Genomic DNA, 13896 nt, shown 5'->3' with positions numbered 1-13896 from the left:
TCCTTCTTCCTAGGCACTACTTCTGGAAATCCCATGTGCTGCTTCTGTTCCGGCATTTGATATTGGAAGGTATGATTTCAAACAGGTTTCTTGACTTTTACTTCAACTGATAACATAAAATTAATTAAAGATACATAAAAGGACACTGCTCCAAACTCTACACTTGTACCAGGTTCAGACTTATGCTCCAACCTAGAATGGTTATGACAGTACTAGAAACGCTAAGGATTCTTGGCCAGACCATGAGGACAACAAGAGGCTAACACTTACGGTCTCCTTCATCTGGATTTGATTGATCTTTATTCTGAACAACTTGTGTTTGAAGTCTGCATTGAAGATGAACTTATCTCCATCTTCCACCTCCTTTCCTTTGGGACTTTTAATCAGGACCCGTGCTTTACCACAAGCGAGAGACTGCAGTGTTCTTCGCAACTCGCTGTCCTCTAAGGGAGGCAAAGGAGACAGATGTCACAGAACACACGAGACCCAGCCAGGAGAGAAACCATGGATGTGCCGCAGAGTCTACACCTTCTGTTAAACTCTTTCCCTAGTGAGGAAGCCAGGGTCCTGGGCATGGCAGGCAAGTACTCAGCTGCCGGGCCACGCCTCCAGCCTACCCTCTTTCTACTCTGCTGCTGAGCCACGCTTCCAGCCTATCCTCTTTCTGTTAAGTCAACTCAGTAGACCTAAGTGCCAGTGTTGGGGTGTACACCTTAATCCCAGCAATTTGGAGGCAGAAGTAGATAGATCTAAATTCCATGATAGCCAAGGTGACAGAGCTTACAAACAAGCAAGCAAGCAAGCAAACAAACAAACGTATGTCATGTGGAGTCTTCCTACCTATGCCGGTGGCCATTTTTATTTCTTCAAAGCTAAATCCATCCCCCTCGTTGAACATGAGCAGCACCAGCGTCTGGAAGAGGGATACCTGGAACTCCTTCTTCCCCTTTAAGAGAATGAAGCCATCACAGAAGCTGAGCTTGGACACTTTTTACAAGTCACAACAGGATGCTTTACATGCAGTGTTTTTTAGGGGATTCAGAACTAATAGCCACCAAGTGAGAAGAAATTATGCTATTGACTTTAAAAGAATGAAATGCTTATTGGGTATTACATATGAATTCCTATCTTGGAGCTGGAGATGGTAACAGGCCTATAAGCCAGCAGTGGGAGGCCAAGGCAGGGGATTCAGGCTGCCCACTGCTTCTCAAACATTAACATTACTTCCCAGACATCAGGTCTATTTATTTGTTTGTTGCTGTTACTGTTTTTAAGACAATAGCTTGCTGTATAGTTCCAGGGTGGCCTTGAATGTTCTATCTTTCTGCTTGTCTGGAGTGCTGGGTTCATGAACATGCACCATCACACATGGCTTCCTGAGGCTCTGGGTGGCAATGGAAACCCATGGCTTAGGAGCAGCTCAGGGAGTTTGGGTGAGTGTGTGGGAAGGGAAGGCCTGCGGTGCTTCTAATACTTTGTGCACAGTGAGCTCTGTGTGACCTCAGCTCAGCTGTGCTTCGAGGAATGTTCCATGGTCCTTTTTTCTTATCTAGAATGTCCCAGTGCACAGTCAATAGCATGGAACCTAGCAGTTCTGTATGGAGAAGACAGGATAGGCAGGGGATTGGGAAAGCACCAGTATCAGGTGCCTCTTGTTGGATCCCAGCCCTGTTCCCTGTATTTCAGGGGCTGCCTGCTGGCTGCAGAGGTCAGCTCCTAGCTACAGCCAGCACACACAAACGGTACAACTCAACTTTGCTAATACCTCACAGAAGAATGTATGTGGTAGCTATAGAGTAATACAATGTATGGGTGAGTGTATTATAATAGCTCTACAAAATAGGAACTCTGAGTATGCTCCTTGACATACATGACTTATATAGTAAACTTAGATGCGAACATGAGGCTTTTCCCACATTGCTTGATGATATGCTTCTTTCATGTCCTTATGCAGCCTGTGTTTGCTGCAACAGCTCCGTGGTGAGCTTTCTGATCTGGTAATCTGTGAAAATGTCTTAGTAAGGACTCCTACCCATCTCTAATTGAAGTGACATTAAAAGAGAGTATGCGGAAATCTTAAAAGATTCTCCTCTTGGTTTCTTGGCACATGACAAAACACATTCCTTGGCTTGGTACTTTACAACAGAAGGAAGATAAAACAGCTAACAGAAAGAAAGGAAGGGGGGGAGGGGAAACAGCTGGGGCAGTTCAGCAGAGGAGCTTGCTGCTCTAGTAGGGACCAACACCTGCATCACGGGGCTCACAACTGCAGTTAGGTTCAGGGTATTGGCCTGTTTCTGGACTCCTAGGGGACACACACACACACACACACACACACACACCCCAACACATACACACATACTTGAAAAGGGTGCTTCCTAGAACTGAAACTAAGGCAGTAAAAACTAGGAACCTGGTTTCGGCCTGCACAGTCAAACCTCCACATGCCGCCCTCCAGGACACCCACACAGCTTAGCTCCCTCTGGGAGCTGCACTTGCCAGGCCTCTCCAGGGTCCATCAGCATCTTAGTCACAGCCACACCTCACCGTGTTCTGTTCAGCAGAGAACTGGAGCACACTTCATCACTCGGGCTTCAGGCTTGCTTTCATAGTTGCCTCTCACACCTACTGCTCTCTGAACGACTGCATGCGTGGTAACTGTGCTGCTGTGCATCCACAGAGGCCAGAGGAGGATGCTCAGTATCTACTCTGTTGCTTTCTGTCGTCTTCTCTTGAGATCGGATCACTGACTGTTTTTCAGTGAGGCTGGTGAAAGCTCTGTGATCCCCCATAACTTTTCACCCCAACTGCTCAGGTTAGATGTGAGCACAGCCACGCCTGACTATTACCAAAGTTTTAAGTAACAGTATTTGTTTGTTCATTTGTCTGTGCAGGTGTGCCTGTCATGTGCATTTATGGGGTCAAAAGACAACCTGGAGGGGGATTGTCTCCCTCCTCTACTATCGGGGTCCTGGGGAATCAAACTCTTGGTGCCAGGCGACTTTACCAGCTGAGGCACCCTGCTGACACCCACACCAGGCTTTTACATAGGTGCTGAGGGTCTGAACTCAGGCCGTCATGGTTGTGCAGCAAGGACACTTTATCTACTGATTCATTCCCCAACCCTGGCAAATAATTTGCTACTAATTTACTATTGATTTTTGTTAAGTAGAATATTAACCCTTGCTATTTTAGATTGACCAAGAAAAGCTACTGCTGAATCATACTGAAAAAAATCTTGCCTTTCATTGCTATGGAAGTTCAATGACAATCTGAAAATTCTCCTAACATCCTGCCAGAAAGGAAGAGACAGGAGCACTGGACCAAGACCTGACCTCCTTAAAGTCCGCCTTCAACACAGCATGTCCCAGCGTTGTCTGCCACTGCAGCTTCCGGCCACTGTGCTTGCCCAGGTAGAATGTCTTGAATACTTCCTGAAGCCTTACCATCTGCCAAACAAGAGACAATGGGAGACACTCAGTACAGCCCGAGAGACAATGAGAGACACCCAGTACAGCCCAAGAGACAATGGGAGACACCCAGTACAGCCCAAGAGACAATGGGAGATACTCAGTACAGCCCGAGAGACAATGGGAGACGCTCAGTACAGCCCGAGAGACAATGGGTGACGCTCAGTACAGCCCGAGAGACAATGAGAGACACCCAGTACAGCCCAAGAGACAATGGGAGACACCCAGTACAGCCCAAGAGACAATGGGAGATACTCAGTACAGCCCGAGAGACAATGAGAGACACCCAGTACAGCCCGAGAGACAATGGGTGACGCTCAGTACAGCCCGAGAGACAATGGGAGACACCCAGTACAGCCCAAGAGTGACAGAGCTCATTTGTTTGTTTGCTTTTCAGCACTGTAGCCTTGTGTAGCCTGGGCTACAATATCTGAGACTGAGAACAAAGGAACCTTTACTCCTCTAAGTGGTTTCTTTCACGTACTTCCAGTGACAGAAGGCTAACCTGGGGCACGCACAGATGCATGCATCCTGAATGACTTCAAAGGGCACCAAGGGAGTGAGCGTGGGTTAGCAGTCTCTAGCAGCGTGGGTGGCAATCTTTCCTGAACCCTTACTCTAGTTGACCCCCTTATCACAGGCAGCCTTTAGACCTTGGCCTTCTCAGACTTGAGAACTAAATTATCAGTCTCAGGAATTCTGTTGCAGCAACAGAAAACAAACTAAGATGGATGCTTTCAAGAAAGTCAAAGAGGCCGGGCGGTGGTGGCGCATGCCTTTAATCCCAGCACTTGGGAGGCAGAAGCAGGTGGATTTCTGAGTTCGAGGCCAGCCTGGTCTACAGAATGAGTTCCAGGACAGCCAGCGCTACACAGAGAAACCCTGTCTTGAAAAACCAAAAAAAAAAAAAAAAAAAAAAAAAAAAAGCAAAGAAAGTCAAAGAGAGCTCACAGATGGTCAGGAGTCCGGAACACGTCAAGACACTTAAAACAAGAGATAACTCAGAAAAGGGACTTGACAAGACAGCTTGGCCAACACACACACATGAAACAATGCCTAATAGGGCTAGGGCTACAGAGATGGCTCAGTGGTTAAGAGCACTGACTGCTTTTCCAGAGGTCCTAAGTTCAATTCCCAGCACATACATGGTGGTTTACAACCATCTATAATTGGATCCTATTCCCTCTTGTGGTGTGTCTAGAGACAGAGCAGTAATATATTTTAAATAAATAAATACTTTAAAAAAGACACTTAGCATCATCTCCAGAAAACACTGAGCACACCAGGTGGGCACCCCCTTCTCGCCTACTGCAGGGTTGGTAAGAAAGGAGTGTGAAAGCCGATGAACACTCCTCACTGCTCAGCGCAGTTAACAACGACTAAGGCCAGGATCTCAGCTACCTGTCCAGAAGTGACCACAGTGTTCACACCCATCTTCATAGACACATCGTGACAGTCCAAGGCAGAAAGACCCTGAAGGCCCATCACTCAGTGACTGGTTGAGCAAAGTGTCTGTACACAGAGCTCAAAGAGGAGCAAAGCAGCAACACATACTGTAGCACGAAGAAGCCCATCAACGCACGTCATATATGACCCCAAAACACGGGGTCAAGGGCAAGTCATACAGAAAGCAGACAGTGGCTCCTGCCTAAGGGGAAGAGACAGGGTTAGGCCACCTGAGGGGACAGGGGTTCCATCTCTAAGACCTTCTATGTGAAGGTGTATTTTGTCACAGTTGAAAAAAATACAGTATTAGGTAAGGCTCCAACACCTTCTGCTACAAACCAAAAATGTCCTGACACTGAGGATATGAAAAAGGCCCAGGGAGCCAGCGGCAAGCTCTGGATGGAGTGGCATCAATTAAGTCACTAATACCCCACGAGTTCAGTGACAGGCCTAAAGATCTATCAAGTGGGGAAGAGAGTTCTTGCCTAGAGCAGAGTGTTAGCTTATAAACAGACGGAACTGGACAGTCAACGCCACTTGCCACAGTAAGGCCAACTGAGACAGGGATCATTACACAAGTGACAGATGAGCACAGTTCTGAACAGCTCCTGTGGAACATGGACCCAGAGGCTGGGGCACCCTGGGCAGTGGGTGCCACAGCAGCGGGTCAGTGGTCACTGCTGTGACAAATACCCGAGAACAACAACTGGAGAGGAAGTGGTCCGTTTCAGTCCCAAGTTGGATGCTATCACCACTTTTAGGCCCAGGGCACAGTGGAAGGGCCCCAGAGGGAGGGTGTGGCAGATGAAGGCTGTGTCACTCCCCTCCCAGGGGCCAGGAAGAAGTGAAGCAAAGGGAGCAGAGGCAGGGTCCACAGGATACCTCCAAGCCCACGGACTCCCTGCAGTTCCACAACCTTTTTCCAGTCAGCACCACCTGGACCCATTAGCCGATTAAAGGAGGGCAGAATCTCCTGATACAATCCTCTCTAGAAATGTCCTCACAGACATACACCGAACGAGGCACGTTTCGCTAACCTATGTTAGTCCTCAATCCAATCGTGCTGACAACTCAGATCAACTGCGGCAGCCATCAGGATATACTTCTGACAGCCGGAAAAGCTTGGATGAAGGACTGTGTCAGTGAGTATTTCCTGATCCGAGGCGCTTGGGGATAATCCTGAGAGGCCTGCACTGAGGCAAGTCTATCACACAGTTCACGCAACAGGAAGGAGATGCCATCTCCGCACACTGGCCAACACAGGCTTCCTAGGATTCCCCGTACACTGGCCAACACAGGCTTCCTAGGATTCCCCGTACACTGGCCAACACAGGCTTCCTAGGATTCCCCCGCACACTTTGGCTATGCTGGGACATTTTAGGACAAGTGAAAACACCTCAGCGTCCCAGGAGGCTTGCTGGGTAGGTGAGATGGTTCTCAGAGGGTAGGCGAGCACAGCTACCAGGGCAGAGGTGCAAACCTACTTCAAACAAAATAAACCTGACGCCCAGTGGTCAGGCCTCTGGCAAATGGCAGATACAGGCAGCACTCGGGGACTGGGAAGAACCGGTCTAGTTAGGTTCAGTGAGTGCAAGGTGGAAGCACAGGGCACCATGTCCAGCCAAGGGAAAAGCAGATATGCAAGCTGCTCGCTGAGCTACAGGCCTGCTTGTGTTGTGAGGAAAGTTAGGACAGAGATGGAGACAAACAGAAGGCTGTCGGGACCAGTGAGGACCAAACAAGGAAACTGAGAACCAGTCTTAGAACTGAAAAGAGTTTTAGCAGGGAGTGGTGACCAGGTCCCACCAGACCTGCAGGGCCCAGCCTTACTCTTGCTGCCCTGGCCCTGCAGTTCTCCGAGCATCACCCTTTGTGATGAGGACACAGACACTGACCAGGAGGCCTATCCTGCCCCTCCCTCTCTTAGCATCACTGATAGTTTGGGCGTTTAGCTATTAGCCTCACTGAGCCCACGGCTCCACATCCCACTTCAGGTTCTCCACAATACTTCACATCATAGTCAATACATAAGGCTCTAAACACACTGTGACCAAGACTCAGCATCACCTTATGCTGGGAAGCAAGGATCAGCCAGGTAAGCTGCCACTTCCACAGGGGTCCTGCTGATGGAGAGCAAGAGGACATGGGCTGTGGGGAGGGGTGCTTCTCACTGTGGCTTTAGAGGCCATTTGCAAACACCACTTTCCAGGCTACAGAACATGGGGAGGGTGCCTTGAAAAACTTTCTCCCACCACGAAGGTAAGAGGTCTGGCCTAAGCGGGCTTGTTCAGCAGCCGACCACTCACCTCTGGAGGGAGGTGCACTTCCATGGGTGTGTACGTGGGCCAGTAGCCCATGGTGAGTATGTTCACCGTGAGGTCAATGGGGCCTGGTGCACTTTGGTTCTGCATATGCTAAAAACAAAGATAGCCAAGACCAATAAGTAAACAAATCTGCAATGAACTGAAGAAGAAATGGTATATGCATGTATATAATTGTGTGTGAATATACATACATGCATATATATACATACATATATATTTATTTTTTGAGACAAGGTCTCTCTATGTATCTCTGGCTGCCCTGTAACTTGATACGTACAAAACAGGCTGGCTTTAAACCAAGCACTGGGATTAAACATGTACACCCCCATGGCCAGCCTGGAAATCATACATTTTTACCACACAGTTCCACATGTGCATCTCCTTCGGTCTTCTGAACATGCTCCAGTGGGGTCAGTATTACTGCAATGACTCTTTACTCAGTTTTGCTACGACTGTGACTGGCTTTCCTGAGGACCAGCTCACCTGAGGACCAGCTCACCTGAGGGCCAGCTCACCTGCTTGAAGTGAACCATGATGTCTTTGGAAAGCTCCATGTCCTTGAACATGCCCTCCAGCTTGCTGGTGAACGCAGCTCCACACTCTGCATATGTGAAGGAAGGGTGAGAAAGAGCTGGCATGGCGCCTGCCCAGGGTCGCGCCCGCCAGGGGATGCGCCTGCCCTGGGACGCGCCTGCCCGGAGCTCACCGTGCTTGAGCTTGGACAGCATGGACTTCTCTGCGTCCACCGACGCGCTCTTCCCCACCAGCAGCCTTTTTGCTAAGTCTTTCTTATAAAACGCTTCAAAGACATCTTTCCCTGTGCAAACAGGAAAACCAAGACCTGAGATACTGGGTTTGCATGCTACACTCCATGGCTAAAAGCTCGTCGGTACTACTTCTAGGTTGGGGACACGGGGACATCTTTCCCTCTGAATGCAGGTCTGCACGCTCATCTGCCCACATAGCACCTTTCTCACCATGGATGAAACGGAATAGAATCATGATCTTGTCCAGGATCCTCTCCAGCTCCTCGTCTGTTGCTTCTTTGTTGCCCGCTCGTAACTTTGAGTCCACGTGCTTGGCTAGAAAAGCAAGAGTTCCAATCAGATAAGGGCTGTGGGGTTGAAGCAGAGGAGACAACTGGACACACAGGCCTTGGGAGCCGTACCCAACACATCAACAAAGAAAAACACACAAGAAAACCCTCACATCAGCTCCTTCAATCCTCCAGGAAGCAAACAGGCTTTAAAGAAAGTTGTCTCAAGGTAATGAGAATGTATCTTTCCATAACAAATTCACAGATTAAAATAATTCTTTTATGAAAAAAATGGGCCCAGATTGATTTTTATTTTTTTATATTTAAAGATTAATCTTACTCATGTGTGTGGGTTTATGCCTCTGCCAGTATCAGCGGGAGCCAGGAAAGGGCACTGGACCCTCTGAAGCTTCAGTTACCAACAGCTGCCAACTGAAATTTGAGCTCTGGAAGAGCAACAGATGCTCCAAACCCATCTCTTCAGCCCCAGACTTAATTTAAAAAAAAAAATATATCTGTTTTATATGTGGGGCGTCTCATGTCATGTATGTCTGTGTACTATGTATGTGCTTGGTACCTTTGGAGGCCAGAATCCAGGTCTGTGGGAATGCAGAGCAGCAGTGAGGTAAACTGAGACATCTCCAGTTCCCCCAGCCCCTGACTGAGTGCTAAAAAGCAGGCTTTGTTTCTTTTCTAACCCCCGATTTCATACATGGGTTTCAGAACACATTGCCACAGGCTCCAGAGTGCACTCTTTAAAGTCTGCTGTAAGAAACTTAGCTGACTTCTCAGAGAATTCTCCCTGAGGTCTCAGTTGAACATTCGGGGTGACAACATTTTACTCAGGGCCTCTTGCTTCTGAGGTGACAGAGTCAACCTTGATAGTGGTGTATGTGACAGACAAGACAGCAAGAGTACCCTGATAGCAGAGCTCAGGACTTCTGAAGCCCATGCTCTCCTGGGGCTGTTAATCTCCACGGAAGCACATGAGTCTGGTTAAATTACCAATGGGTTTCTCTGACTTTTCATTAGTTTTCTTTCCCTCTTTTTTAAAAAGTGATGTATGTATACATGCATGTATGTATACTGTATGCAGTGCATGTATGTCTAGGGTTGGGTTTTATGCTTTCTTGTGAGATGTAGAGGCCAGGGTAGGCCTTGAGGCATTTTCTCAACCACTTCTCTACCTTATTTTTTGAGACATGGTCTGCCACTGAACCTGCAGCTCACTGATTTGGGTAGGTCAGCTGCAGTGAGCTTCTGGGAGCTGTCTGTCTGTCTGTCTGTCCTTCCCCAGCCCTGGGGTTGCGTGCCCCTTTCTGCCCTTCTAGGAATGCAGTGATACTTTTCCTAACTAGGGGATGAATTTCAAGTAGGACAAGAAGTAAATGCACACAGCAGCAGGTGGAGCAAAGGCCTCCCTGAACACACCTGCCTGGGGGCTGCTCAGGTCAAGGACCGACACTGACCTTTAAAGGCAGTTCCAGAGCCCTTCATCAACTGGCTTACCAAGCCTCCATCCTGTCTCTGAGCTTCCCGAGTATTCTAATAAAGCTTGGACTCACTCTCCTGACGCACCCAATCTGGGAGGATATTTGAGGTTTTCTTTCTTCTTCTTTCTTGCCTTTTTTTTTAAGTTTTTGTTTTGATAGGGTTTCATCATATGCCTTGGCTGGCCTGAAACTCTTCATGTAGACCAGGCTGAACTCAAACTCATAGAAATCCACTTGCCTCTGCCTCCTAAGTGTGAGAACCAAGTGGTGTCACCATGCCCAGCTTTCATTTTCCTTTTTTGAGACAAGGTCCTATCGTGTATGGATATGTATAGCTATGTAGCTAAGGCTAGCCTTGAGTTCACAGAGATCCACCTGTCCTCCACCCACAGAATGCTCAGTAAAGGTGTGTGCCCACACCTGGCACTCTTCTCTTATAAAGCACCTAAGAGGCCAGCATGATGGCTCAGTGGGTAACGGTGCCTGCTGCCAAGCTGAGTTCAGGCCGTATGACGTCATGGTGCAAGGACTCCTGAAAGCCCCCGACTCCCACATGAGCAGGTCACACATGAGCAGGTCACACAGCGTCAGTACATTTGCTTAAGTGTAAAGCAGGAGAAGCGTCTGGGGCTGTTTTTACCAATGAGCTCCGCAGGCTTGTTTGGTCTCTTGTTGATGAACGTCTCAAAGGACTCCTTCATCAGGTTGACAAAGCGCTCGTTCCTCTGGAAGCACACCTCCACCACGTGGTCCACTTTGTCCTTGAAGTCCAGCAGGTCTTGGACCATGTCTTTGTCTTTCTCAGGGTTGATGACAATGGTTGTCCCAAAGGTCTACAGAAACAACAAACAACCAAGTCAGCACCAGGCTTCAGAAGCAAAGCGTGTCTTCTGCTGTCTCACCACACTCTCTGCATGTGGCCATGACTCTGCATAGCTCTAGGATCCCCTTAAGCAGGTGGTGCCTGCCTGGCCGTCAGAGGTCTAGATCAGCCCCAGGCAAGTGTTCTAAAAGACGCGGAACGGTGCCATCCTGGCAGGTGAGGGGCACAATGTCTGGATCACACAGTAGGAACTGAGGCAACAATCTTACATTGGGATTAGGAGTACAGCAGGAGGTAGACCAAAGTATGTATCAGTCCCCAGGGAACAGATGAGCCAGTGAGTGTGTGGCTGAGTGTGTGAGCATGTGCAAGAATGACAGGAAGCTGTTATCCACCTGCACGGCCGCCATCATTGCTCCTGTCATCCTGGCTCCTCACAGTAGCTGGCTTCCCTCTGCTGGGGTGGAGTATGACCCCAGTGGGAGCCACCACGGGCCAGTGTGTACCTTGATGTACTCGCTCCAGTGCTGCAGCAGCGCATGCTGCCCTCCTTTCACCCGGCTGAAGAGCTGGTACATCTGGGTGAGGTCGGGCACCCTGTTCTCATCCAGCAGGTGCTCCAGCCCTAGTGGGTGCACAAGACAAGTCACGGCAGGAAGCAGCCCTCAGTGACACCAGGACAGTCCCACCACACTGTGAGGATGTGGCTTGCAGACTTGGTGCATATACTTGCTCCATGTTTGTTTGGTTAGTGCCCGTGGTGGCTCCTAGAGACGAGCCTTACTCTTCTGAGTGCATTGGGAATAATGCATCACTTACTTCTCATTTCACAAAAGTAATGACTCAAAAATACTCAGACAAGCGCTTTACTATGAGAAATTCACGCTGTAAATTATTTGAGGTTTTGTCTATCCGTCAGAAAACATCCATTACAAGAGTCTTTCAGAGGCCGGAGAGAGGGTGGCTCAGTGGGTAAAGGTACTTGCTGTTCTTGAGGCTCTAGGGTTGGTTCCCAGCACCCACATGGTGGCTCACAAATATCTCTAACTCTAGTTCTAGGAGATATGATGCTCTCTTCTGACCACCGTGGGTACTGCATATATGTGGTGCACATACACACAAGCAGGCTAAACATTCACATGCATAAAATAAAACTGACTCAACTTTAAGTTGATTAATTTGATTCACATAATAAATTGTAAGACAAATAAGCATTTATCTGGTAATTGATATATTTAATATAGCATTTTAAAAATTTTAATCAGTTATTTAAGTTTTATGATTTCTTTTTTTTTTGCTTTTTGAGACAGGGTTTCTCTGTGTAGCCTTGGCTATCCTGGAACTGACTCTGTAGACCAGGCTGGCCTCGAACTCAGAAATCTGCCTGCCTCTGCCTCCCAAATGCTGGGATTAAAGGCATGCGCCACCACTGCCCGGCAAGTTTTATAATTTTATTTTATGTTATCTAAGCGTTTTGCCTGTAACTACATGCAAGATGTCTGTCTTGTGCCTACAGAGGCCAGGAGAGGGCATCAGAGAGGCTGGTTGGAGACCTAGGCTCTCAAGCCACTTAAGAGGCCTGCCTTCTGTCCATTTGGCAGAGTCTGTATACACAGATGCTAAGCTAGAGGTCTAGATGCTGGGAGCGTCTAAGCTACTTCTGAGCCAGACATGCAAATAAGATTTAACTTTTTTTTTTGGTTTTTCAAGACAGGGTTTCTCTGTGTAGCCCCTGGCTGTCCTGGAACTCACTCTGTAGACCATGCTGGTCTCGAACTCAGAAATCCACCTGCCTCTGCCTCCCAAGTGCTGGGATTAAAGGCGTGTGCATCACCGCCTGGCAAGATTTAACTTTTGTAAAATTTTATCTCCCAAGAAGTCCTAAATAATGTCTTAAAGTTTTTAAGGGCTTTTACTTTTTGGAACTTTTCTAATATAACTGTATATATACGTGCTCGTGTGTTTGTGCACATATCTGTAGGTGTGTGTATAACTGTGTATGCATGTGCTCGTGTGTTTGTGCACATATCTGTAGGTGTGTGTTCACCTGGGTCTGAGACTGAGCTGATGTCTCCCACAAGCATTCTCCACCTGTGCTTGTTTTTAAAATGTCAGACGGAATCTCCCCCTGACACTGGATCTTACCGACTCAGCAGACTGGCTGGCAGCAGAGCTGCTCTTGTCTCTGCCATCCCAGTGCTGTGGTACAGGTGGCTTCTTAATGTGGACTCTGGGAATCCAAATTTAGGTCCTAATGCACGCATGGCAAGGTCAATTAAGACCTCTCCATAGCCCCACAATAACATTTAGAATAAAGTTTTATAGACATAGTTTACTATTTTCTTACAAGAATTTAGTACACACTGTGATAATTTGTGAGTGTGAGTGTGTGTGTGTGTGCGTGTGTTCAAATGAGAATGAGTGCCTTTAGAAGGGAGACAAGGGAACTGCATGCCCTAGGCCTGAGTCACAGGTGGGTGTCAGTTGTCTACCATGCGAGAGCTCCGTGAGCTCTGGTCTTCGTGCACAAAGGCTGTAACTGCTGTGTGCACCACCGCTCCAGCCAACTCTTTTTTCTTCTAATTATTCATTTTAATTTTTAAAAATTCTTTTCAGTGCCATTTTGAACTCCCAGATGTTAAAAACACAAAATGAACTGTAGTCCAATGTGCTATCTTGCTGTAGGGTTATGCCCTGTCCTCTTAGCAAGAGCTTGCAGGTGGCTCTCCGGCCACTTGGGTGACCCCAGAGACTCTAGAAGCAATGTCTTGAGGATGCTGAGGTTTCTTCTGTACTTCCTGCCCTACGTCTGGAGTTATGCATCCTCCACACAACTCTTCAGTTTCCTCTTAGTGGAGACAGTTACCTACAAGTCCCATTGACTACATTACAGGTGCTCACTCCTAGTACACCTGACATTGGTACAAGACTTTGAGTGGACAAAACTATTAAAGGCATTTTTTTTTAAAGGTAAGTTTTCACAATTGTATTCTTGGCTAACCTGAAACTCACTATGTAGACCGGGCTGGCTTCCATTTCACTAAGATCTGTCTGACTCTGCCTCCTGAGTGCTGGGATTAAAGGCATGCAGCACTATGCTTGGCTAATATTATTTCTAAAATAATTTTAGAAATTCTTACCTTTTCCATTCTGTTGTTTGGTCTTAGGCCTCATGCAAACTAAATACATATCCTACCATTCACGGCGCTACAAGCCATGCTAAGAGAATACATATCCTACCATTCACGGCGCTACAAGCTGTGCTAAGTGAATACATACTCTACCACTCACGGCGCTACAAGCC

The 13896-nt window shown here is 47.7% G+C and overlaps 1 protein-coding gene across 1 annotated transcript in view; it reads right to left on the bottom strand.

The window, feature by feature from the left end:
- The window catches only part of Cul4a (cullin 4A), a 44676-nt gene that overhangs the window by 6143 nt on the left and 24637 nt on the right, over window positions 1-13896 (bottom strand). The window contains exons 10-18 of the mRNA XM_031339109.1: window positions 11099-11217; window positions 10410-10602; window positions 8218-8322; window positions 7947-8057; window positions 7756-7841; window positions 7223-7330; window positions 3336-3449; window positions 841-946; window positions 271-443 (exon numbers count right to left, since the gene is read on the bottom strand). Of these exons, the coding sequence (XP_031194969.1) occupies window positions 271-443; window positions 841-946; window positions 3336-3449; window positions 7223-7330; window positions 7756-7841; window positions 7947-8057; window positions 8218-8322; window positions 10410-10602; window positions 11099-11217 (1115 nt within the window). The remainder of the gene's footprint in view (window positions 1-270; window positions 444-840; window positions 947-3335; window positions 3450-7222; window positions 7331-7755; window positions 7842-7946; window positions 8058-8217; window positions 8323-10409; window positions 10603-11098; window positions 11218-13896) is intronic.

Source organism: Mastomys coucha, unplaced genomic scaffold, assembly GCF_008632895.1.
Source record: "Mastomys coucha isolate ucsf_1 unplaced genomic scaffold, UCSF_Mcou_1 pScaffold22, whole genome shotgun sequence".
In the NCBI taxonomy this organism is placed as follows: domain Eukaryota; kingdom Metazoa; phylum Chordata; class Mammalia; order Rodentia; family Muridae; genus Mastomys; species Mastomys coucha.
Note: the sequence above shows the minus strand (reverse complement) of the source record. Positions and strands in the feature narration are given on the sequence as shown.